Source organism: Salvelinus alpinus, chromosome 24 (assembly GCF_045679555.1).
Source record: "Salvelinus alpinus chromosome 24, SLU_Salpinus.1, whole genome shotgun sequence".
Lineage (NCBI taxonomy): Eukaryota > Metazoa > Chordata > Actinopteri > Salmoniformes > Salmonidae > Salvelinus > Salvelinus alpinus.
The window spans coordinates 4,273,775-4,300,511 of NC_092109.1; the positions used below are offsets into that span (position 1 = coordinate 4,273,775).

The 26,737-nt window shown below is 45.0% G+C and overlaps 1 protein-coding gene across 7 annotated transcripts in view; it reads right to left on the reverse strand.

Annotated features, from left to right (window-relative positions):
- The window catches only part of LOC139551721 (GTPase-activating Rap/Ran-GAP domain-like protein 3), a 179,309-nt gene that overhangs the window by 105,847 nt on the left and 46,725 nt on the right, over positions 1 to 26,737 (reverse strand). For 4 of the 7 annotated variants that reach the window (XM_071363003.1, XM_071362997.1, XM_071362999.1 and 1 more), the window contains exon 2: positions 3,920 to 3,989. In XM_071363003.1, coding sequence (XP_071219104.1) covers positions 3,920 to 3,989 — 70 coding nt within the window. Of the gene's footprint in view, positions 1 to 3,919; positions 3,990 to 4,196; positions 4,332 to 25,845; positions 26,223 to 26,737 lie in introns of those variants that run through there. The other 3 variants (XM_071362998.1, XM_071363001.1, XM_071363000.1) reach the window with 3 other exon arrangements.

The following is a 26,737-nucleotide window of genomic DNA, read 5'->3' on the forward strand; positions in this document are numbered from 1 at the left end:
CATTTGTACCGAATACTGCTTTATACAAATACATTGGTCACATAGTGCTTTACAGCAACAGCAGGCCTAAACCTCCAGGGGGGAGACGTGACAGTGGCAAAGACAGCCTCCCTACTTCTAAACCTAAGAGACATTCACTGAACAAACTCTGATAATACAGTCGTGGCCAAACGTTTTGAGAATGACACACCTATTAATTTCCACAAAGTTTGCTGCTTCAGTGTCTTTAGATATTTTTTGTCAGATGTTACTATGGAATACTGAAGTATAATTACAAGCATTTCATAAGTGTCAAAGGCATTTATTGACAATTACATGAATTGGTGCAAAGAGTCAATATTTGCAGTGTTGACCCTTCTTTGACCTCTGCAATCCGCCCTGGCATGCTGTCAATTAACTTCTGGGCCACATCCTGACTGATGACAGCCCATTCTTGCATAATCAATGCTTGGAGTTTGCCAGAATTTGTGGGGTTTTGTTTGTCCCCCGCCTCTTGAGGATTAACCACAAATTCTCAATGGGATTAAGGTCTGGGGAGTTTCCTGGCCATGGACCCAAAATATCAATGTTTTGTTCCCCGAGCCACTTAGTTATCACTTTTGCCTTATGGCAAGGTGCTCCATCATGCTGGAAAGGGCATTGTTCGTCACCAAACTGTTCCTGGATGGTTGGGAGAAGTTGCTCTCGGAGGATGTGTTGGTACCATTCTTTATTCATGGCTGTGTTCTTAGGCAAAATTGTGAGTGAGCCCACTCCCTTGGCTGTGAAGCAACCCATCACATGAATGGTCTCAGGATGCTTTACTGTTGGCATGACACAGGACTGATGGTAGCGCTCACCTTGTCTTCGCGGGACAAGCTTTTTTCCAGATGCCCCAAACAATTAGAAAAGGGATTCAGAGAAAATGACTTTACCCCAGTCCTCAGCAGTCCAATCCCTGTACCTTTTGCAGAATATCAGTCTGTCCCTGATGTTTTTCCTGGAGAGAGTGGCTTCTTTGCTGCCTTTCTTGACACAGGCCATCCTCCAAATGTCTTCGCCTCACTGTGCGTGCAGATGCACTCACACCTGCCTGCTGCCATTCCCGAGCAAGCTCTGTACTGGTGGTGCCCCGATCCCACAGCTGAATCAACTTTAGGAGACAGTCCTGGTGCTTGCTGGACTTTCTTAGGCACCCTGAAGCCTTCTTTACAACAATGAACTGCTCTCCTTGAAGTTCTTGATGATCCGATAAATGGTTGATTTAGGTGCAATCTTACTGGCAGCAAAATCCTTGCCTGTGAAGCTCTTTTTGTGCAAAGCAATGATGACGGCATGTGTTTCCTTGCAGGTAACCATGGTTGACAGAGGAAGAACAATGATTCCAAGCACCACCCTCCTTTTGAAGCTTCCAGTCTGTTTTTCAAACTCAATCAGCATGACAGAGTGATCTCAGCCTTGTCCTCGTCAACACTCACACCTGTGTTAACGAGAGAATCACTGACATGATGTCAGCTGGTCCTTTTGTGGCAGGGCTGAAATGCAGTGGAAATCTTTTTGGGGATTCAGTTCATTTGCATGGCAAAGAGGGACTTTGCAATTAATTGCAATTCATCTGATCACTCTTCATCACATTCTGGAGTATATGCAAATTGCCATCAACTGAGGCAGCAGACTTTGTGAAAATTCATATTTGTGTCATTCTCAAAACTTTTGGCCACGACTGTGCAGTTTGCCACAACAATGTGTTCCAGATAGGAAATTGGAACAATCATGTCACAGTTCTAGGTGACACACACACCCAACACACACAAACACACACTGCTCATTGTGTTTGTGTGTTCTCATCATCTAGGCCCTCTCCTATTCTCGCTATACACCAAGTCACTTGGCTCTGTCATATCCTCACATGGTCTCTCCTATCATTGCTATGCAGACGACACACAATTAATCTTCTCCTTTCCCCCCTCTGATAACCAGGTGGTGAATCGCATCTCTGCATGTCTGGCAGACATATCAGTGTGGATGACGGATCACCACCTCAAGCTGAACCTCGGCAAGACGGAGCTGCTCTTCCTCCCGGGGAAGGACTGCCCGTTCCATGATCTCGCCATCACGGTTGACAACTCCATTGTGTCCTCCTCCCAGAGTGCTAAGAACCTTGGCGTGATCCTGGACAACACCCTGTCGTTCTCAACTAACATCAAGGCGGTGACCCGTTCCTGTAGGTTCATGCTCTACAACATTCGCAGAGTACGACCCTGCCTCACGCAGGAAGCGGCGCAGGTCCTAATCCAGGCACTTGTCATCTCCCGTCTGGATTACTGCAACTCGCTGTTGGCTGGGCTCCCTGCCTGTGCCATTAAACCCCTACAACTCATCCAGAACGCCGCAGCCCGTCTGGTGTTCAACTTTCCCAAGTTCTCTCACGTCACCCCGCTCCTCCGCTCTCTCCACTGGCTTCCAGTTGAAGCTCGCATCCGCTACAAGACCATGGTGCTTGCCTACGGAGCTGTGAGTGGAACGGCACCTCCGTACCTTCAGGCTCTGATCAGGCCCTACACCCAAACAAGGGCACTGCGTTCATCCACCTCTGCCCTGCTCGCCTCCCTACCTCTGAGGAAGTACAGTTCCCGCTCAGCCCAGTCAAAACTGTTCGCTGCTCTGGCACCCCAATGGTGGAACAAACTCCCTCACGACGCCAGGTCAGCGGAGTCAATCACCACCTTCCGGAGACACCTGAAACCCCACCTCTTTAAGGAATACCTAGGATAGGATAAAGTAATCCTTCTAACCCCCCCCCCCTTAAAAGAGTTAGATGCACTATTGTAAAGTGGTTGTTCCACTGGATATCATAAGGTGAATGCACCAATTTGTAAGTCGCTCTGGATAAGAGCGTCTGCTAAATGACTTAAATGTAAATGTAAATGTAAATGTGTGCTGTGCCAGTCTGGTGCTGCTGATAGGCAGCATGTGGTGCTTCCTCTGTGTTAATCTGACATGGTGTGGCGTGGCATTAGCGTGGCGGTAGCGCCGACAAGACAGAACCACTACTGTGTCTCTGGGAAGAAGTTACAGTCAACAGAGGCCCTAGCCACTTCCTGTCCACCCGGGGGCTATCAGCACGCGCAGACAGGACTCACACACACCCAGCCAATGACTATTTATAACCCCCACTGCACTAGACAACATACAGTAGGCTACACACACTAACAGCATGGAAGTGACTCATCAACTTAATAAAAGCACAAACACAGAGCTGGTTAATAGCATTACCACCATAGTACAGTAACATGACACACTTCCATGAAACTAAAATAGTTTTTATAGTAAACTTACATCTGAGTAAAGTAAATGCAAAAACATTGCGCCCTATGCCCTGATTAGTGCACTACTTTTCGTAAAAGCCCTGCCCTATATTATAGGGAATATGGTGCCATTTCAGACACAGCCCCAGCCAGTTTACAGTGAGGTAGATGATGATGTCATAACGTGGCCCTGAGCATAGCTGTGACCTGTATCTGTTTCTCTGTTTCTCTGTAACTGACCACCCTATTATTGTGAGCCATGCTACAGGGTGCTACGCACTATTACACTGGACCAATGAACCACACCCAGACAGTCATGACTCACCTCTCTCTCTCTCCCAAACCCCCCCTCCATCCATCCATTGAGGGGTAGAAGAAGATAGAGAAGGGGAGCGGGCACGAAAAGGAGGAGAAGAGGGAGAGATAGGAGGGGAGATGGGGGAGGACGGACACAGAAAGGAGGAGAAAAGGGAGAGAGGAGGTGAACAAGGTGGGGGGTTGGACACATGAAAAGCAGGAGAAAAGGGAGAGATAGGAGGAGGGAATAGGGGGTGGACACAGAAAAGAGGAGAAAAGGGAGAGATAGAAGGGCAAAAATAGGAATAGAATGTCATTGGAAGTGGGTTACTCACCAGCTCGACAGAGCCATAGTGTTTTCGGCTGAAGTCTCCACGCCTGCAGCCCAAGTCCTCCGAGGCAGAGCTGCAACACAGATGCATGGTGGTCAGTCTCTCCTCTCTCTCCTCCTCCATCAGGAGATTGACACACTCACTGACTCGCTCACTCACTCCTACAGGTGGCTGCTTGGCTCTACCTCTCTCTCTCTCCATATATCTTTCTTTTTCTCCTTACTATCCTCCTCCTAGGTATCTCTGACACTATTTCTATCCTTGTCAACGTATCACTCACTGTCTTTTGCTCTCTCTTTTGTTGTCGTCCATCTTTCTCTGCTCTCTCCAATTCTAGGTACCTCTGTTTCTCTTCATGTTCACTTCCCTCTCTCATTCTCTCTCTTGTTGTTGTCGTTGTGTCTCCCTTCTGTTGACTCTCTCTCTCTCTCTCTCTCTCTCTCTCTCTCTCGTAGGACTAGCTATCCAGCAGTAGCAGCAAGGTCCAGCCCCAGTCCTGATTGAGAGGAGGGTCCGAATTAAGACAACCCCCCTCCTTCATGTTCCAATTAAGCCTGTCCAACCACACACAAAAAAACATAGTGATCCAGAACCACACTCAAGAAACCATAGTGAATCACAACCACACACCCCCCCCATATACAAAGCTATTTTTCAATCTGACCATTCAAAAGACATTCCGCCACTGTCTCTGAATCATATTTGATTTCACATACTGTTCCGAATAGCATAGTTTCCATAGGGGAAATGATTCTGCTCCACTAAGAAGTACAGTACAGACAAAGCATCAAACCCTTGAGAGCAGAGCAAGAGTGATGTAGTCTCACAAGTCAGATATGGGCAATTCCATGATAACAGAATGATGCGGAAACTCTGAGATTTTTCACTTCCAAATTTGACCAAACGAAAACCTTTCAAATGTAAGTTTAACTATACAACTTTATGCACAGTCACACATTTTTTAAATGTCTACTTCGACAAAAACACATTTACTGGAAGAACTATGCAGATACAAAGTTTGGTAACATAATTTTTGAGGTTATTGAACTACAGTAAGTGAAGTGGATTTACAGTTGAAGTCTACATACACCTTAGCCAAATACATTTAAACTCAGTTTTTCACAATTCCTGACATTTAATCCAAGTAAAAATTCCCTGTTTGAGGTAAGTTAGGATCACCACTTTATTTCAAGAATGTGAAAGTGTGACAGGTTAAAGGAAATACTCATAGCCTGTTATACATTAAAAGGTTAAAAGGTATTAGTAAGTTCATAGTATGTGAGGATCTTAAAACATCTAAGGTTAAAAAGATCATGCATTCAGTATTAGTTGATAGAGATTGATAACATTCATATAATTGTGTTAAAAAGTTAAAATCCGTCAAGCGTACAAAGGGTACGAATTGTGAGAGGAATGTGTAAACGTTATATTGATTACTTTATTTTGTGGTGCCTAATGGAAGGGTAAAAGTGTTAATCTGTGATCTACTAAATGCTCTTAATCTATGAGCCTGAGATCGATTGCTCTGGTCTCCACCCAAGTTCCCGGGGAAATCGCGGTCTTTCCTCATTTCACTAAAAGTTCTCATTGAGGAAACAATACCGTATCACTCTCGTAATTATTTAGTTAGCTGGGGTTTACCTTCCAAGTAGCTGCGTAGCTGTGAGCCTGGGGAAATAGCCCTGACTACTGCGTCTACTATTTCTACCCCAGGATAGCCTCTGGATAGCCTAAGTCCACTCTCGATCTGATGGGCAAGGCTGGAAAAAATCTGTTTATCTTTCTGGCCCGGTTCACCTATCTGACCAGACATTTTAAACTCTTTGCACCAGTATGAGCTGGGCTGTGCATTGGTTGAGAGCGGCACGCTCCCCTGAAGATTGGCATGGGGTTGGGGCTGGGGCTGACGCAGAGAATCACTGGCTTTGGCTGCAGTAATCTGCTCAGTTCCCACCCCTTGTTGTGGGGTTACAGTTCTCAGTTCCTCTATTCTGTGATGTGTTCCGGCTGTTTCAATATCATGGTCAGTTTGCCCTGTTTTGTCATCTATGCCACTGATCATCTCTGTCATTTTGTCTTTAAGTAGCAACAATTCCGACATGCCGCCATCTTCTAACTCTGCAACTTCCTCTCTTTCAAGGAACATCATAATGTGAGTCATTAATGATATGCGGGATTTGTCTTGAACATCTCTTCTCTGTTCGCCTGATATGTCAAGGAAATCACATATCTCTAGTAACTTGTCTTTAGTCAGGGTGTGCAATGGTGTCTGGTGGAAGCTCCTCAGAACATTCTCTCATCAGTGACTCTACATCCAGTGGCATCCTTGACAAAGCATCTGCATCACCGTTCTCTCTGCCTGGCCTGTACTTTATTGTAAAGTGGAAATCAGCCAATTCTGCAACCCACCTGGAAGTGGTTAGTTCAGTTTTGCAGTAGACAGAATGTAGCTGAGCGGGTTGTTATCGCTGTATACAGTGAAGGTCGGAGCATAGTACAAATAATCATGGAACTTATGATTGCCCATTTTAGAGCTAGAAATTCTAGCTTGCCCGAGTGGTAGTGATAGTTCTTCTCAGCTGCTGTTAAGGGTCGAGAGCCATAAGCAATGACCCTAAGCTTCCCATCTTGCTTTTGATAAAGAACTGCTCCCAAGCCTTGGTGTGACGCATCAGTGTGTACAACAAATGGCTGAGTGAAATCAGGGAAACCTAAAACTGGCTACCTGAAACGTTTCACCCAAGTTAAACAATTTAAAGGCAATGCTACCAAATACTAATTGAGTGTATGTAAACTTCTGACCCACTGGGAATGTGATGAAAGAAATAAAAGCTGAAATAAATCATTCCACAAGCTTCCCACAATAAGTTGGGTGAATTTTGGCCCATTCCTCCTGACAGAACTGGTGTAACTGAGTCAAGTTAGTAGGCCTCCTTGCTCGCACACGCTTTTTCAGTTCTGCCCACAAATTTTCTATCGGATTGAGGTCAGGGCTTTGTGATGGCCTCTCCAATACCTTGACTTTGTTGTCCTTAAGCCATTTTGCCACCACTTTGGAAGTATGCTTGCAGTCATTGTCCATTTGGAAGACCCATTTGTGACCAAGCTTTAACTTCCTGACTGATGTCTTGAGATGTTGCTTCAATATATAGACAATTTTCCTTTCCTCATGATGCCATCTATTTTGTGAAGTGCACCAGTCCCTCCTGCAGCGAAGCACCCCCACAACGTGGTGCTGCCACCCCGTGCTTCACGGTTGTGATGGTGTTCTTTGGCTTGCAAGCATCCCCCTTTTTCCTCCAAACATAACGATGGTCATTATGGCCAAACAGTTCTATTTTTGTTTCATCAGACGAGAGGACATTTCTCCAAAAAGTACAATCTTTGTCCCCATGTGCAGTTGCAAACCGTAGTCTGGCTTTTTTATGGCGGTTTTGGAGCAGTGGCATCTACTTTGCTGAAAGGCCTTTCAGGTTATGTCAATATAGGACTTGTTTTACTGTGGATATAGATACTTTTGTACCTGTTTCCTCCAGCATCTTCATGAGGTCCTTTGCTGTTGTTCTGGAATTGATTTGCACTTTTCGCACAAAAGTACGTCCATCTTTAGGAGACAGAACTCCTTCCTGAGCAGTATGACGGCTGCGTGGTCCTACGGTGTTTATACTTACGTACTAGGTCTTGGCTGATTTCTTTTGATTTTCCCATGATGTCAAGCAGAGGCACTGAGTTTTCAAGGTAGGCCTTGAAATACATCCACAGGTACACCGCCAATTGACTCAAATTATGTCAATTAGCCTATCAGAAGCTTCTAAAGCCGTGACATCATTTTCTGGAATTTTCCATGCTGTTTAAAGGCACAGTCAACTTAGTGTATGTAAACTTCTGACCCACTGGAATTGTGATACAGTGAAATAATCTGTCTGTAAACAATTGTTGTAAACATTACTTGTGTCATGCACAAAGTAGATGTCCTAACCGACTTGCCAAAACTATAGTTTGTTGACAAGAAATTTGTGGAGTGGTTGAAAAACGAGTTTTAATGACTCCAACCTAAGTGTATGTAAACTTCCGACTTCAACTGTATCTCTAATACCTTTCAAGACTTTTTCTGGTAGATTTTTAAGATGTAACATTTTTTAGGGCAAAAATTTACACTGAACAAAAATATAAAAGCAACATGTGAAGTGTTGGTCCCATGTTTAATGAGCTGAAATAAAAAATCTCAGATTTGTTTACAACCATTTTAGCGAGCATTTCTCCTTTACCAAGACAATCCATCCACCTGACAGGTGTGGCATATCAAGAAGCTGATTAAACAGCATGATCATTACAAAGGGGCACTTTGTGCTAGGGACAATAAAAGGCCACAAAATGTGTTTTGTCACACAACACAATGCCACAGATGTCTCAAGTTTTGAAGGAGCGTGCAATTGGCACGCTGACTGCAGGAATGTCCAGCAGAGCTGTTGCCAGGTAATTGAATGTTCATTTCTCTACCATAAGCCACCTCCTTCATCATTTTAGAGAAGTGGGCAGTACGTCCTACTGGCCTCACAACCGCAGACCATGTGTAACTATGCCAGCCCAAGACCTCTATATCCGGCTTCTTCATCTGCGACCAGCCACCGGACAGCTGATGAAACTGTGGGTTCTGCACAACCGGTCAGAAACCGTCTCAGGGAAGGTCATCTGTGTGCTCGTCGTCCTCACCAGGGTCTTGACTTGACTGCAGTTCAGCATTGTAACTGACTTCAGTGGGCAAATGCTCACCTTTGATGGCCATCGGCACACTAGAGAAGTGTGCTCTTCACAGATGAATCCCGGTTTCAACTGTACCGGGCAGATGGCAGACAGCGTGTATAGCGTTGTGTGGGGCGTGCGGTTTGCTGGAGTGTCAATGGGGTTATGGTATGGGCAGGCATAAACTACGGACAACGAACACATTTGCATCTTATCAATGGCAATTTGAATGCACAGAGACAGCGTGACGAGATCCTGAGGCCCATTGTCGTGCCATTCATCTGCCGCCATCATCTCATGTTTCAGCATGATAATGCACGGCCCCATGTCGCAAGGATCTGTACACAATTCCTGGAGGCTGAAAATGTCCCAGTTCTTCCATGGCTTTCTCACCAGACATGTCACCCATTGAGCACGTTTGGGATGCTCTGTATCGACGTGTATGACAACGTGTTCCATTTCCCGCCAATTTCCAGCAACTTCGCACGGCCATTGAAGAGGAGTGGGACAACATTCCGCAGACCAAAATCAACAGCCTGATCAACTCTATGAGAAAGAGATGTGTCATGCTGCATGAGTCAAATGATGGTCACTCCAGATACTGACTGGTTTTCTGATTCACGCCCCTACATTTGTTTATAGGTATCTGTGACCAACAAACGCATATCTGTATTCCCAGTCATGTCAAATCCATAGATTAGGGCCTAATGAATTCATTTCAATTGACTGATTTCCTTATATGAACTGTAACTCAGTAAAATCTTTGAAATTGTTGCATTTTGCGTTTATATTTTTTGTATATATGCCTTAATACATTTTTAAAAAGAGACTCTTAGCTTTCATTTGACAGCCAATTTGTTATGCTCTTATGAACTTCACATGTTGGTGCTCATGGGTCCTTTTACATGGAAATGCCTATATATTGCATAGTACCGGTATTCCTACAACTATACTTTCCAGAGAAATACTAAGAGATGCAGCAAGGATTTCAGTACAATAGTGTGGTGGATGACAATGAGAGCCAGTCACAGGGTGGATGGTGTCTATGTTGCTGTGCTGTCATCCTACTGTGTTGGATAACATCAAAGTGCTGCTAGGTCTACTTAGAGGTTGAAGAGGACAGGATAGTGTGAGATAATCTCTCCGTCTGACAGTTTGTGTGTGTTTCTCTGTACTGTATGAGTGTTTGTCTAGCTGCACAGAATGTATGTGCGTGTGTCCTGTATGAGTGTTTGTCTTGCCCTCTCAGTGAGTAGCCGATCATTGCTGTTCCATTACCATGCACTACAGTGAAAGGTCTGATTGCAGTGTTGACACCATGGACAGGCCTGCCTATTATCTGCATTATGCTGTGTGTGTATGGTAACGGTGAGTGAGTGATTATGTTATGTATGTGTGTGTGTGTGTCCCTTTCAACAGCATCTCTCTGGCGGTGTGTGTGTGTGTGTGTGTGTGTGGCGAGAGATATGACCTGTTGGTGACACAACAGTGATACAATTGGGGAGATGAGTGTATCTGTGAACATAAACATAATGTTATGAGTATGTCTGAGTTGATTTGTCAACATCTCTCCTACTGGTGGATATGAATTTAGAATAGGGGTCATAATGGTTGTGTGGCCATGCTTATGGGTAAATATATTCAGTATGTGTCACCCCCCCCCCCCTCCCCCTCTGTAGAAAAGGGTGGGGTCTGCTTCTAAAGAAAATACCCTTCATCTGTAATAGACTCATCCAACATCCTCTCTTGTTTTTTTCTCATGTCTACTCTTTCCTGTCCTTCACCTCTCCTCTGAGAGAAGGAGGGATAGTGGGATGAAAAAAAGCAGGGAGAGCGGGTGTGTCCTGGAGGGGGATGATAAAGGGATGGGGCCCAACCAATTGCCCTTCACTCATCCACTTTAGGTTAATGAAAAAAAGCTCATCCTTCCATACCTCTATCCTGCCATCCCCTCATCACTGGGTTTACGGTAAATTGGAAAATGCAGCATAAAACATGTATTTTATGGAGGTTAGAGGTAAGGGTTAAACTGTGTTTGTATGTGTGTGTGTGGAAAACGTACAAAAACAGATAAAACATTTATGTTTTACTGTCATTCTGTTACCAAACTTTACAGCTGCAAACACAAACAGGGTTTAATCCCTACCTGTAACCTCCATAGAATACACGTTTTATGCTGCACTGCCCAATTTACTGTTTGTGTGTGTGTCTGTGTGATGGGAAGGACGTCCACCTCCTTAAATCGGGACACAGTCAGCAATGTTACGAGTGTGTTGTTTATGTGTCTAAGGGGTGTAGATGGCACAGCACAGCACAGTGTGACCTGAATTGATTTCTGTTCGAAAAAAACAAAGATTGGAAATTGGATCCTTTGGCAGAAGCCCTGGTTTTTCAGATGGGCCTGTTACAATCATGTTGGGACTACTGATCATAGACTGACAGTAGGATTCGTTTTGTGACGAAGGCCTACTCAACAGTGACTGTGATTATAATGATGATGAAAACCTAGAAAAATAATGACTAGAATAATCTTGAGTAAATAGATTATATTTCTATCAATAAAACAAATACAATTATGATGGTGGTTGTGATGATGATAATGATGATGATGACACCTTGGTCCCTAACCCTATACCCAGACCAGGACTAGAAATGTAGTGTTGTTGTCATGCCCAATCAAACCCACTGCTGTAACGGCGTTCCTCCTCCTCTTCATCCGAAGAGGAGGAGCAGGGATTAAACCAAAATGCAGCGTCTTGATATGACATGATTTATTTTAAGTAAAGACGAAAACACGAACTTCACTTGAAACTAAACAAAACAACAAACGGAGTAGACGAACCTGAACATAAGAACTTACATAACACGATGAACTCACGAACAGGAAAATGACTACACAAAACGACGAACGAACGAAACAGTCCCGTATGGTGCAAACAAACACAGACACAGGAGACAACCACCCATGACAAACAAAGTGAAACTACCTACCTTAATATGATTCTCAATCAGAGGAGATGAAAACCACCTGCCTCTAATTGAGAACCATATCAGGTACCCAAAACCAACATAGAAACAGAAAACATAGACTGCCCACCCAAACTCACGTCCTGACCAACTAACACATACAAAAACTAACAGAAAACAGGTCAGGAACGTGACATAACCCCCCCCCTTAAGGTGCAAACTCCGGGCGCACCAGCACAAAGTTTAGGGGAGGGTCTGGGTGGGCATCTGACCACGGTGGTGGCTCAGGCTCTGGGCGAAGTCCCCACCCCACCATAGTCAATCCCAGCTTACGTTTCCCCCTACGACTGACCACCCTCCTATTCCACCCACTTAATTTTTTGGGTAACATCGAGACAAGGGGCAGCACCGGGACAAGGGACAGCACCGGGATAGAGAGATAGCTCGAAACAAAGAGGTAGGTCAGGATAGAGAAGTAGCTCAGGATAGAGGGGCAACTCCGGACTGAAGGGCAGCTCCGGACAGAGAGACAGCTCTGGACTGAGGGGCAGTTCTGGATTACTAGCAGCTCTGGGCTGAGGGGCAGCTCCGGACTGGATGGCGGATCCTGGCTGGCTGGCTCTGGCGGATCCTGGCTGGCTGGCGGATCCTGGCTGGCTGGCTCTGGCAGATCCTGGCTGGACGGCTCTGGCGGATCCTGGCTGGACGGCTCTGGCGGATCCTGGCTGGACGGCTCTGGCGGATCCTGGCTGGACTGCTCATGGCTGGCTGACGGATCTGGCTGCTCATGGCTGGCTGACGGATCTGGCTGCTCATGGCTGACTGACGGATCTGGCTGCTCATGGCTGGCTGACGGATCTGGCTGCTCATGGCTGGCTGACGGATCTGGCTGCTCATGGCTGACTGACGGATCTGGCTGCTCATGGCTGGCTGACGGATCTGGCTGCTCATGGCTGGCTGACGGATCTGGCTGCTCATGGCTGACTGACGGATCTGGCTGCTCATGGCTGGCTGACGGATCTGGCTGCTCATGGCTGGCTGACGGATCTGGCTGCTCATGGCTGGCTGACGGATCTGGCTGATCCTGTCTGGCGGAAGGCTCTGGCTGATCCTGTCTGGCGGAAGGCTCTGGCTGATCCTGTCTGGCGGAAGGCTCTGGCTGATCCTGTCTGGCGGAAGGCTCTGGCTGATCCTGTCTGGCGGAAGGCTCTGGCTGCTCCTGTCTGGCGGAAGGCTCTGGCTGCTCCTGTCTGGCGGAAGGCTCTGGCTGCTCCTGTCTGGCGGACGGCTCTGAAGGCTCATGGCAGACGGGCGGCTTTGCAGGCTCAGTACAGACGGGCGGCTTTGAAGGCTCATGGCAGACGGACAGTTCAGACGGCGTTGGGCAGACGGGCAGTACAGGCGCCGTTGGGCAGACGGGCAGTTCAGGCGCCGTTGGGCAGACGGGCAGTTCAGGCGCCGTTGGGCAGACGGGCAGATCAGGCGCCGTTGGGCAGACGGGCAGTTCAGGTGCCGTTGGGCAGACGGGCAGTTCAGGCGCCGCTGGGCAGACGGGCAGTTCAGGCCGGCTGAGGCGCACTGTAGGCCTGGTGCGTGGTGCCGGAACTGGTGGTACCAGGCTGGGGACACGCACCTGAAGGCTAGTGCGGGGAGAAGGAACAGGGCATACTTGACCCTGGAGACGCACATTAGGCCTAGTGCGTGGTGCCGGAACTGGTGGTACCGGGCTGGGGACACGCATCTCAGGGCTAGTGCGGGGAGCAGCAACAGGACACACTGGGCTCTCAAAGCGCACTGTAGTCCTGGTGCGTGGTACCGGCACAGGTGGTACCGGGCTGAGGGCACGCACCTCAGGGCGAGTGCGGGGAGAAGCAACAGTGCGTACAGGGCTCTGGATACGCACAAGAGGCTTGGTGCGTGGTACCGGAACTGGTGGTACCGGGCTGAGGGCACGCACATCAGGAAGAGTACGGGGAGAAGGAGGGCTCTGGAGACGCACAGGAGGCTTAGTGCGTGGTGCCGGAACTGGAGGCACTGGGCTGGAGACACGCACCATAGGGAGAGTGCGTGGAGGAGGAACAGGGCTCTGAAAACGCACTGGAAGCCTGGTGCGTGGTGTAGGCACTGGTGGTACTGGGCTGGGGCGGGGAGGTAGCGCCGGAAATACCGGACCGTGCAGGCGTACTGGCTCCCTTGAGCATTGAGCCTGCCCAACCTTACCTGGTTGAATGCTCCCCATCGCCCGACCAGTGCGGGGAGGTGGAATAACCCGCACCGGGCTATGTAGGCGAACCGGGGACACCATGCGTAAGGCTGGTGCCATGTAAGCCGGCCCAAGGAGACGTACTGGTGGCCAGATATGTAGAGCCGGCTTCATGGCACTTGGCTCAATGCTCAATCTAGCCCTACCAGTGCGGGGAGGTGGAATAACCCGCACTGGGCTATGCACACGTACAGGAGACACCGTGCGCTCTACTGCGTAACACGGTGTCTGCCCGTACTCCCGCTCTCCACGGTTAGCCTGGGAAGTGGGCGCAGGTCTCCTACCTGCCCTTGGCCCACTACCTCTTAGCCCCCCCCCAAGAAATGTTTGGGGTTTCTTCTCGGGCTTCCTTGCTAGCCGCGTACCTTCATAGCTTCGGTTCCTTTCTCCGGTAGCCTCTGCTCTCCTCAATGCCTTCAGCTGTTCCCATGGGAGGCGATCCCTTCCAGCCCGGATCTCCTCCCATGTGTAGCAACCCTTTCCGTTTAATACGTCCTCCCAAGTCCACGAGTCCTGATTACTCGGCCGCTGCTCGAACTTACGCTGCTTGGTTCTGTTGTGGTGGGTGGTTCTGTAACGGCGTTCCTCCTCCTCTTCATCCGAAGAGGAGGAGCAGGGATTAAACCAAAATGCAGCGTCTTGATATGACATGATTTATTTTAAGTAAAGACGAAAACACGAACTTCACTTGAAACTAAACAAAACAACAAACGGAGTAGACGAACCTGAACATAAGAACTTACATAACACAATGAACTCACGAACAGGAAAATGACTACACAAAACGACGAACGAACGAAACAGTCCCGTATGGTGCAAACAGACACAGACACAGGAGACAACCACCCACGACAAACAAAGTGAAAACACCTACCTTAATATGATTCTCAATCAGAGGAGATGAAAACCACCTGCCTCTAATTGAGAACCATATCAGGTCACCCATTAACCAACATAGAAACAGAAAACATAGACTGCCCACCCAAACTCACGTCCTGACCAACTAACACATACAAAAACTAACAGAAAACAGGTCAGGAACGTGACAACTGCCCAATCACACACAGTCAGTCAAGGTGTGAACCCAGAGGTGAAAAGTCAAAGGTTATGTAGACTCACTAATGAGGGAGGACCAAAAACTTTTCAGAACACCTATCATTTTTCATTCCTGCACCTCAAAAGCACATTGTAAGAATCAGGGCCAGCCCTAGCCATAAGTACCATACACCGCTAGGGGGCCTGTCATGCCAAATAGTCCCCCCCCCCCCCCCCCGGCTAAGGCCGTTGCTAGAACTTGCCAAATTCTGCCAGGGCTACGTAATGAAAGGAAAAAATCGATAGCGTCCGTTGATATGCTGGTTGTTATGTTCTGAGGCTTGCGGAGAGAGAAGCGCGCGCAGTCAAAAGACAGGGGAAAATGCGATCATTGTTACAGGTTATTCACGCTATTTAAGATATGTTTTAGCTTTAAATCTCGCAGATTATTGGTGGATAAAGTACAACACATGACCCATGCATAGTCATTGATGTTTACTTGCTTGCAAAACTTGATTGCAAACCTTGATTTAGCTAGCATGAGCATGCTGTAAGCAAACGATGGATGCAAACACTACTGTGAGGTAAGACCACTTTTCCAAATCTCTTTGTTTAGCTAGCTAGCTAGTTAGGCTAAGCTTTGTTTGTATAGTATTATTTGAGTTTGTAGAAATTTAGTTGATTTAAATAGCTATCTCTTATACTAAGTAGCCTATGAAAAGTGTTATGACAAGTGTTATATCAGCTGTAAAATATTAAAAGGTGAACTCCATGAATTAATCTTCTGGTCACCATGAGTGATCAGAATGTACCTGGGTCTACCATTAGAGTGGTTTCAAACTACAGGCCAGGCCTATTCAGGCCTATACCAAGGAAATGCACAAGGGGAAGGACCTGTATTAGTAGATCATAGGAAATCCTGTTGCAGTGAGGTTATTTTAGCAATAACAGTACCTATTGAATACCAATGTATGTGTGTAAATGAATTGATTTCTTGCGGAATTACTACACTCATGACAGGTCATTGATCCTTTATATTTTTTGTCCCATACAAGGATGCCATGGTGTGGGCCTCTGTCAAACAACTTCCTTCCAACAACAACAGAAATGCGAGCTGAGCTTTCAAAGATCACATCAGGAGGCAAGATATTTGTTTACATTGCACGATGAATGATCAGATAATGGAACTTCTTTATTAGCGCAATGTCTCAATTACACGCAGTATGTTGCCGTTCTTTATTAAAGCCCCATTCCTCTGGAATCCATACCATCACTGCAGTGAGCGCAACTTCAACCATGTCAATCAGTAAACGGTGAGTGACAAACAAGGGAAACATCTCAATCGTCCAAATGGCTTTCTTTATATCTGGATGATGTAAAAACCAATCATCTCTGCCTTCTGTTTCAATCTCACTACCTCCGGTCTCCTGATTCTTCCTCTTCCTTCTCCTCATCACGTTACTGGATCTCTCCTCTTCCTCCAGACGGAATCCTGTGTCTAGTGACATCCGATTGCCCAACATCCTGCCCACTCGACTCGACTCCAACCCCTCCTCCCTCCGATGTCTGACCACTGGCTGCTTTCTCTCCGACTTCGACTTCCAGTCGTACCCCTACTCAAGAAACTAACACTTCTCAGACAGGTGTACTTTTCTATCTAAAACGTGACATATCTTGAATATTACTTAGCCCAGCTTCTAGAGCGAGATTTTGTATTTCGGTTTAGCAGTGTAACACTAACCTGTCGTGCAACTTATTTACGTGTCGCTGCAGACAGGAAGTAGAATGGAGCGTGTGCGCACAAACATTGACATCCATGTTTGGTTTTGATTTGAAGGGGGTTGTAGCATATAACAATTGGATTTAATCATTTCCTGGCCACCACTCGGTGATGCAAGCAATGCATTTATTTTCAGAACCGTCCACTGTCCACGGATATACCCTCCGACGTGTTAAAAGCGTAGCAAAACACTGCACATGTAACCGATGTGAAATGGCTAGCTAGTTAGCGGTGGTGCGCGCTAATAGCGTTTCAATCGGTGACGTCACTCGCTTTGAGACCTTGAAGTAGTGGTTCCCCTTGCTCTGCAAGGGCCGCGGCTTTTGTGGAGCGATGGGTAACGATGCTTCGTGGGTGACTGTTGTTGATGTGTGCAGAGGGTCCCTGGTTCGCGCCCGGGTCGGGGCGAGGGGACGGACTAAAGTTATACTGTTACACACAGACACAGGCTTGGTTATTACTGCAGTGGTGTTGTAACATGTGCGGCCCGTCCGTGGTATTCATTTCGTAGTGGATGACGGGTCGTGGTCATACCAGTCAATTCAGTTAGAAGGGTGCTCTTACAGTACACTGTGTATTGTATTCGTGTATGCACACGATTTTGAGTATTATAGCAAAATTAGTGTGCCTTTTTAGTGTATTTGGCCTGTTAAGAGAGTTAGTAATTATTAGTTGGTCAAGCCTAAGATGGCATCGGGGCATGTTACGTTGGAAATTGAATGTGGGTCCCACCCTTTCCACGGCTCTTGTAGGAATTAGTCATATTCCATCCATTCAATCATTCATATCTGGACGTCATTAATTAGTCATTAATGTGTTGCTACTGCCACCTTGTGGTGCTTTAGTTTAAGCCCTTTATATGTAGTAACACGGTTATAGTGATGCCTTTATAGGTTTATATTGTAAGTGGTGTCATTGTATTTCTATGTATGTTATCCTGATATTAATGGCACTTTGTATTCTGCTCTCTCCTAGAGAAACCACACATTCACTCTTCCACACCCATAGTCATGCATCAGTGGTACACGCAGTAGCCTTGCTAGTGATCTACCCATAGCACTGTACATACTCTGCCTGTTATATACTGTTATTCCTCCAAGTAATCTTCAAGAAAACCATTCACTGTGCCTTGCCACCATTGCGTTCTGACTGACGCCCGGCGGCGAACACGCCCAAACCAAACCAGCAACCTAAGAACAATACAGTCTTTTTTCTCTTACAAGCGAGGAACCTCAGATATTCTCCTCCAATCCGTTTTAAAAAGGAGGTGAAGAGAGAGGACGTGAGGAATCTAAGCAAGATCAATTGAGAAAGAGCTTATCCCTGAATCCTAAATCAACCCCTAGCCCTAACACCCTATACACGTGTGTAGACCTGAGCGGATTGGATAGGTGTAAGCAATATGGGGACAATTAAACCTGGCCTGGATCTACCTGTAACCTGTTTGTTTTCTTTATGCAGCCTTCCATGCCTCTGTCTCTTTCCCTTTTACTCTGCTTCTGTTCTTCAAGAACTAGGGGGATCTGCCATGCTCTAAGACGCCTACCGTATCCCTTCTCCAGACCTGGATCAACCTGATGTCCTCCATGATCGACTACCCTCCAAGATCCCACTTTTATTACATCATCTACAGCTACTGTTAATGTCATGTGGTTTGATCTAATCTGCTAAGGACCTGTGCTTGACATATCATCTTGGGCACAGTGAGATACACAGATGCACTACATACACTAGCACTGCAAACACTCCAAGAGAAAAGAGAACAGCTGTGCCTGGACTTTACAGTCTTCCTCTTCAAGTCAACCTTCTGGGACTTGCTGCCTGTTGAGGGAATGTGGCTGGCAGAACCACCTATAGCACCCACCTCTTCTCTATCCCACATGCCAGAACTGAGATTGTAATTTATGCTTCTGTTTTCTCAACAAAATTGTATTTTATTGTTTATATGTTGTTAGCCTATACTCATGTATTTCAGTCTATAACTGCCATGTGGGTATATTAAATAACATCAACAAGTTCATGACACACCTGTTCCACAAAAAACACCTTTTTCATATTTCAATCTTAAATATTGCCAGGTTGTTTTTTTCCACAGGGTGTTTATTTAATTAATGAATTGTTGTAAATCCCTTTTGGTATTTGTGAGTTAAACATTATTCAACTGTCTGTTGTGTCGTTGCATTATATTCAACAAGTGTACTGCTGTATTTCTGAGCTATGGGTAGGCAAAAAATGATCATAATAAGACTAATAGCATCTTTTTAATGATCTCCAAAATTCGACGCATTAGTCCACCGCACCATTGATATAGCAACGGATGCTAGTAGCTTCTGGAATCCCATTGTGAGGTAGGGGGACACTATTTGGCATGACAGGCCCCAGGCCAAGTTTTTAGGAATTCAGTTGCTGTTTGAACTTACTGTGCCATTTCGAAATGTGGTTGTGCATCAGCAGTTTCTCTTGTTATGTCAGTCACTAAGGGCAATTCCACGATAACAGAATGATGCTGAGACTCCCGATTTTTTTTTAATGCCAAACAAAAACCATTGATTTTAACATTAAAAACAAACCATATAACTCTATGCACACTCTAACAATCTAACTCTAACAATTTCCACTGAACATTTGACTGAAAACACATTTACTCGGAAGAACAGTGCAGATGTAAAGTTTGGTAACAGAATGACAGAAATATCCCTCTGTTTTTTAAAAATCTGTTTTTGTAGGCATTCCAAAAGCTCTCTTAAATATCTACTAATTAAGATTCGAAGATGTTTGCAGAAAGAATGGCATGTCAGCTATGACACGGCACCTTGAACTGGAAAAAAATCTATTTTGGTTATAAAACTACAGTAAGTGAAGTGGATTAACACCCAGTAACAGAATGATGGTAACAGAATGACATCATGGGTCCCTGATCAGTACTCTACAGAAATGTATAATTATGATGCATCCTGAATAGGTACACAAAAGGTAGAACAATTCAATATTATCCTTTGCATGTTTGGGTATTATTCTACACACTGGCTAGTATTCTAATGCGGCCACCCCCAAACAAGACCAAATTTGGTTGATCCGAACCAGACCAAATCTCTACCAATCACAGCCATCTATGTTTTACAAGTTTGGACATCACAGTTTAGCACAGTAGAGCACAGTAGAATACAGTACATCACAGCACAGTAGAGTTCATGACAGTACAGTACAGCACAGGCAGAGTATAGTACAGTACAGTTCAGTACAGTCCTCAGAGCACGCGCAGACCAGCTGGCTGTGTTTACGGATATATTCAATCAATCCCTATCCCAGTCTGCTGTCCCCACATGCTTCAAGATGGCCACCATTGTTCCTGTGCCAAAGAAAGCTAAGATAACTGAAATAAATGACTATCGCCCCGTAGCACTCACCTCTGTCATCATGAAGTGCTTTGACAGACTAGTCAAGGATCATATCACCTCCACCCTACCGGTCACCCTTCAATTTGCTTACCGCCCCAATAGGTCCACAGACAATGCAATCGCCATCACACTGCCCTATCCTATCTGGAAAAGATGTATGCCTATGTAAGAATGCTGTTCATTGACTACAGCTCAGCATTCAACACCATAGTACCCTCCAGACTCATCATTAAGCTTGGGACCCTGCGTCTCGACCCTGCCCTTTGCAACTGGGTCCTGGACTTCCTGACGGCCGCCCCCAGGTGGTGAAGGTAGGAAACAACATCTCCACTCCGCTCATCCTCAACACTGGGGCTCCACAAGGGTGCGTTCTCTGCCCCCTCCTGTTCGCCTCCAACTCAATCATCAAGTTTTCAGACGATACAACAGTGGTAGGCTTGATTACTAACAACGACGAGACAGCCTACAGGGAGGACTTGAGGGCACTCAGAGTGTGGTGTCAGCAAAATGACCTCTCACTCACTGTCAACAAAACAAAAGAGATGATCGTGGACTTCAGGAAACAGCAAAGGGATCCACATTGACAGGACAGCAGTGGAAAGTTTTAAGTTCCTTGGTGTAAATATCACTGACAAACTGAAATGGTCCACGCACACAGACAGTGTGGTGAAGAAAGTGCAACAGCGCCTCTTCAACCTCAGGAGGCTAAAAAAATGTGGCTTGTCACCGAAAACCCTCACTAACTTTTACAGGTGCACAAACGAGAGTATCCTGTCGGGCTGTATCACTGCCTGGTACGGCAACTGCACCGCCCAAAACCGCAAGGCTCTCCAGAGGGTGGTGCGGTCTGCACAACGCATCACCGGGGGCAAACTACCTGCCCTCCAGGACACCTACAGCACCCGATGTCACAGGAAGGCAAAAAAAGATCATCAGGACAATAACCACCCGAGCCACTGTCTGTTCACCCTGCTTCCATCCAGAAGGTGAGGTCATTACAGATGCATCAAAGCTGGGACAGAGAAATTAAAAAACAGCTTCTATCTCACAGCCATCAGATTGTTAAACAGTCACCACTAGCACAGAGAGGTGGCTGCCTACCTACAGACTTGATATCATTGGCCACTTTAATAAATGGAACACTAGTCACTTTAATAATCCCACTTTAAGAATGTTTACATATCTCGCATTATTCATCTCATATGTATATAATGTATACTGTATCCTTCACTATCTATTGCAACTCAGCCACTCTGCCTGTCACGTTCGCTGGAATAATGATTGTACCAAGGCGCAGCGGATGTTGAGTTCCACATAATTTAATGATAAAGTGAAACGTAACAAAAACAAATAAACAATAAACTAACAACGAACCATGACTACAGAGGTGCTACGTGCACTAACTCAAAACAATATCCCATAAACACAGGTGGGAAAAACAGCTACTTAAATATGATCCCCAATTAGAGACAACGATTACCAGCTGCCTCTAATTGGGAATCATACACAATCACCAACATAGAAATAAATAAACTAGATCACCCCCAGTCACCCCTGACCAACTTCACCATAGAGAAATAATGGCTCTCTATGGTCAGGGCGTGACACTACCACTGCTCATTCATATATTTTATACTTATATATTCTTATCCCATTATTTTACTAGATAGTGTGTATTAGGTTTTGTTGTGGAATTTGTTAGATATTAGGTTTTGTTGTGGAATTGTTAGATATGACCTGTTAAGATACTGCTGCACTGTCGGATCTAGAAGCATAAGCATTTCGCTACACTCTTAATAACATCTGCTAACTATGTGTATGTGACCAATACATTTTGATTTGATTTGAGTACAGTATAGTTCAGTTCTGTAAAGTACAGTGCAATACAATTGAGCAAATTATATTGTACGCTACGCTAGTGTGCTCTACTGTACTGTACTCTACTGTACAGTAATGTACTGTATTTTACTGACCTATATTCTACTTTTCTTTACTTTACTGTATTGTGTTCTACTGTACTGTTCTGTGCTGTCCAAACTTGTGAAACAGACATCTATGATTGGTTCAGTGTTGGAATGAACACATTCTAACTACTTTTCAATGTCCATGGACATCCGGTGTCTGTCGGTGCTCAGTGGGTGAGGGGGCTGGTTAGCGTAAATGGAAAGAGAGGGGGCTCATGGGTAGGTGTCAGTAAGAGCCGGGAGAGGTGACATTAACTGGAGAGAGAGAGAAGAGAGACATGGATAAAGAGAGGGAGGTGTTGGCCAGACTGTTTATACGCTAACTTTTACCAGCACGCAACAGAAAGAGAAATAAAACAGTTATGAGCTGAACATAACAGTATGCCAGTGGAAGGGAAGACAGTAGCAGGTGGCCCAACTGTGGTTTGTAACTAGTATGAATTCACATTGTAGCCAGTTCAGTTGCAGTCATTCTATTAGTGACTTCGTAACAGAATTATCTATTTTAATTACTTAATAAATCATAAACCAAATTTTGATCAGTAAAAACACTATAGCTACTTGGTAGGCCTACTTTAACTTGTTACTTCGTGAACTTTCATTATCCTCCCTCCTCATGAGGGAGAGAAATGTGAAAATACATTATCTTAAAGATTAACAGCATGACAAAACACTAGGCAATATTTATTAAACTTACAGATGGCAAGTAATTTCTGAAAAACTACATTTAAATGTTGATATTAATTGTCAGGGGTCTTTACTTCAACATGATTGTGTTTTGATTTCTAACACCTTTTCTGCTAGATGTTTTCTAAGCCCCCTTTTCTACCAGAAATCAAAGCCTTTGTTTATTCCTAATTTTTAGGATGGAAAATGGTTGAAAAATGTATATATGTGTCACGCCCTGACTTTAGTTATATTTGTTTTCTTTATTTTTTGGTTAGGTCAGGGTGTGACAAGGGTGGTTTGTTTAGTTTTTGTATTGTCTAGGGTTTTGTCTTGTCTAGGGTTTTTGTTTATCCATGGGGATTTTGAATGGTCTAGGGGTTTGTAGGTTTATGGTGGCCTGAGTTGGTTCCCAATCAGAGACAGCTGTTTCTCGTTGTCTCTGATTGGGGAGCCTATTTAGGTTGCCATTTCCCATGTTGTTTTTGTGGGTAGTTGTTTTCTGTTTTGTGCGAGTACCTGACAGAACTGTTGCGTTTTGTTCCACTTTTGTTTTTTTTTGTTTCAGTGTTCAGGTTATAATAAACATCATGAACACGTACCACGCTGCACTTTGGTCTAATCCTTCTTCCTCAGACGAACATCGTTACAATATGACTTAAAAATATTTTAAAAATGTACTCTTTGCTTTCATTTGACACCAAATTTGATGTGCTCCTATGACCTTCACATGTTAGTAATCACGGAGCTTTTTACATGGAAATGGCCCTAACCAGGTTTCTAGCCAACAATTTAACGTAGATGAATTACCTGACACATTAATAAAACCACCCCAGGCTGCTGGAAACAGGAAATGCTGCTAAAATTTCATAAACGTTGACAGACAATTTGTTCGTTCAACATGGTGGGATCTTTTTGTGTCAGTAAAATGGATTATGCCCTGATTCGTCTGTCAGACTGCCAGATGGTGACGCGTGATTCATCACTCCAGAGCGCGTTTCCACTGCTCCAGAGTCCAATGGCGGTGAGCTTTACACCACTGGTATTGTGCATGGTGATCTTAGGCTTAGGCTGTTTAGCCATGGAAACCCATTTCATGAAGCTTCTGACGAACAGTTATTGTGCTGACGTTGCGTCCAGAGGCAATTTGGAACTCTGTAGTGAGTGTTGCAACCGAGGACAGGCAATTGTTATGTGCTACCCGCTTCAGCACTCCGCGGTCCTGTTCTGTGAGATTGTGTGGCCTACCACTTCGCGGTTGAGCCGTTGTTGCTCCAAAACATTTCCACTTCACAATAACATCACTTACAGTTGACCGGGGCAGCTGTAGCAGGGAAGAAATTTGACCAAATGACTTGTTGGAAAGGTGGAATCCTATGACGGTGCCACGTTGAAAGTCACTGAGTTCTTCAGTACGGGCCATTCTATTGCCAGTGTTTGTCTATGGAGATTGCATGGCTGTGTGCTCGGGTTTTATACACCTGTCAGCAATGGGTGTGGCTGAAATAGCCGAAACCAGTGATTCAAGAGAAAATTTCACTTGAGAATTTTTGGGGGGGACAATTTTGCGAGAATGAATCAGTCACTCAGACATTACCCAGTCACTCAACATTGCATAAGTCATTGCAAAATGTGTAGAATTGCAGGAAATTTGCTGCAAAACTGAACATTTCTCTTTTTTGCCCCATGGCACAATTAGTAAAATTGCATGAAATGAGTTATAAAATTGCAAAATATTCTTTCCGCCCCATGGCAAAATGTGTAGAATTGCAGCAAACTTGCTTTAAAAGTGCAACATTGTATCTATGCCCCATGGCAAAATGTTTGGAATTGCACTAAATGATCTCTAAAACTTCATTTATTTTTCCCCTTCATCAAAAGGGGAGTCACTAAAACGTTTAGCCTGCGAGATGGGGGCCCTCAAACAAAATGTTGATTAGGGCACCAAAAAGGGTAAGCAGACAAGTGAATTGTAAAAAAGTCTGATTTTGACCAGCATAATGATTTGATACATGTTTTAACACTTAAAAATATGCCTTAGTATTGGCATTCACCTGCCCAAACCCCATCCCACCCTTATAGGCAGCCAACGTAAGGGAAACCCTGATCCTGCTTTTTTTACTGGTAGGACTTGGTCACTGCAGATGAAGCTGCATTCTTACATTGACTGACTGGTTTCCTAGAGGAATAGGGAGAGCCATAAAGAGGTAGGTAGTCTACAGATTGAAATTAATTTGGAGAACATATCTCAATATCATCAATTCAGTATTGATGTTTTCCTGAGCGCGAGCACAGTACTGTTATTTTTATGCTGTCATGATCTCAACAGGGCTTCGCTGCGTGGCGTATGCAGCTCCATTCTACCGTGAACTAAAAAGCATTCTGATTAAAAATGAATGTGTTTTTCTTGTTTGTTCGTGGACATTGTCTACCACCACAGTCAACAACTCAATCAATACAACAACACACGTTTCATAGCGCCGAACTAATTCAGTTCAAATGTCATAATATTGACGACGTTCAAATATGCCCCTTAAATAGTGTTGTCGTTTAGCGACGTTTGGTCACGGTGGCATCGGGCTGGGCTGCGAAGCTCTCATAACGTATCGTATGTAGTCGAACGCTTCAGCCACTTCAGGCTGGTGGCGACTTGTGAATTCAAAGGTTGAAATAGTGTCCAATATCGCGTTTTGCAGAGGAAAACGGGGAGAATAATTCAAAAGCAGTCTCTGACTCAGTGTTGGGAAATGCAACATGAATATAGTTAACATTTGGAGAGCCTACACATGAGTTACATAAACGTTTGAATTGTTCATTTTTACGCATGTTCCGATTTATAACACTATAATTACATGGTTTACTTTGACAATGGATTAATAGCTATATAGCATCATTCGTTTGTTTATTTCTGCTGCTTATTGAATATGGTGTGATAAGTTTTTTTCTTCTTCATTCCATACAAAAATGCTGCAGTGACAGTAACCTAAGCCACGAGCGCCATACGACAACACCGGAGACCTGCATTCAACAGATAACACATAAACACACACGTCTACTTCAAGGCCACAGTAGCCGCAAACACTTAGCTGAAGGACCGAAATGTGTTCATTTACCGTTGGTTGAAAGTCAACAGTTTGGTAGAAGCTGGGTCCACACTGTTCATGTCCCCCATGCGATACCAGTCTAGCACTCAGAGCTTGTTTTCCTATTTCTTCTTATTCACTAGGACTCATACTGCTTTCAAACTCCCTATTCTTACTCCTTGTTTTCCCCACTGCATTCAATTCGGCTATTCTCCTTCCTTGCGCGCGCAGTTGATGCTGATGAGACTGGCTTGTCCTTGCAGCATGTGGCAGCAGGGGGTTTCCTAGCAAAACTCCGTGCGGATTAGCGGCGTAATGTGTGTGTGCGTCTCTGTCTCTCTCCTTCTCTCTCTACATTTATAGCTTGCGCGGTCCACGACGAGCACAGAGCACAGACTCCTCATATGACCCTGGAATTGTATGCACACCAGCCCACATCACTGGGCTTGCTGCCAACTACCCCCCTCCCCCAAATCATGAGTAGTCTTCTTATAAAGTCATCCATAGTGCTTTATTAATAAGTGAAATACAAAGTTGTTTAATCTAACACATCCAAGCAGGAATGCATATATATTACTGTCAAAATTGGACTCCAGAATTTCCTGATTTAGTTTTGTTCAATAGAGATGAATTACATACATCTTTATGTGCACTAACTCATATCATAGGTTAATTCATTTGGGGTTCAACACCTGAGGAAGTAGATACTCAAAACACATGAACTAGATTGCTAACTCTAAATATGTGACCACCTATCTCTTTAAGAATTCACCTGTGAGGCCATGTGCTAAACAGAGTGAGTTAGGTAGTGTAAATATACACATGATCTAGTCCTTGGACTACATCCTAATATGACTTTGGTGCAGGTGTTCTTCACATTAGTGTCTCTGGTAAACTCGCACTATATCAAATAAATCGATGT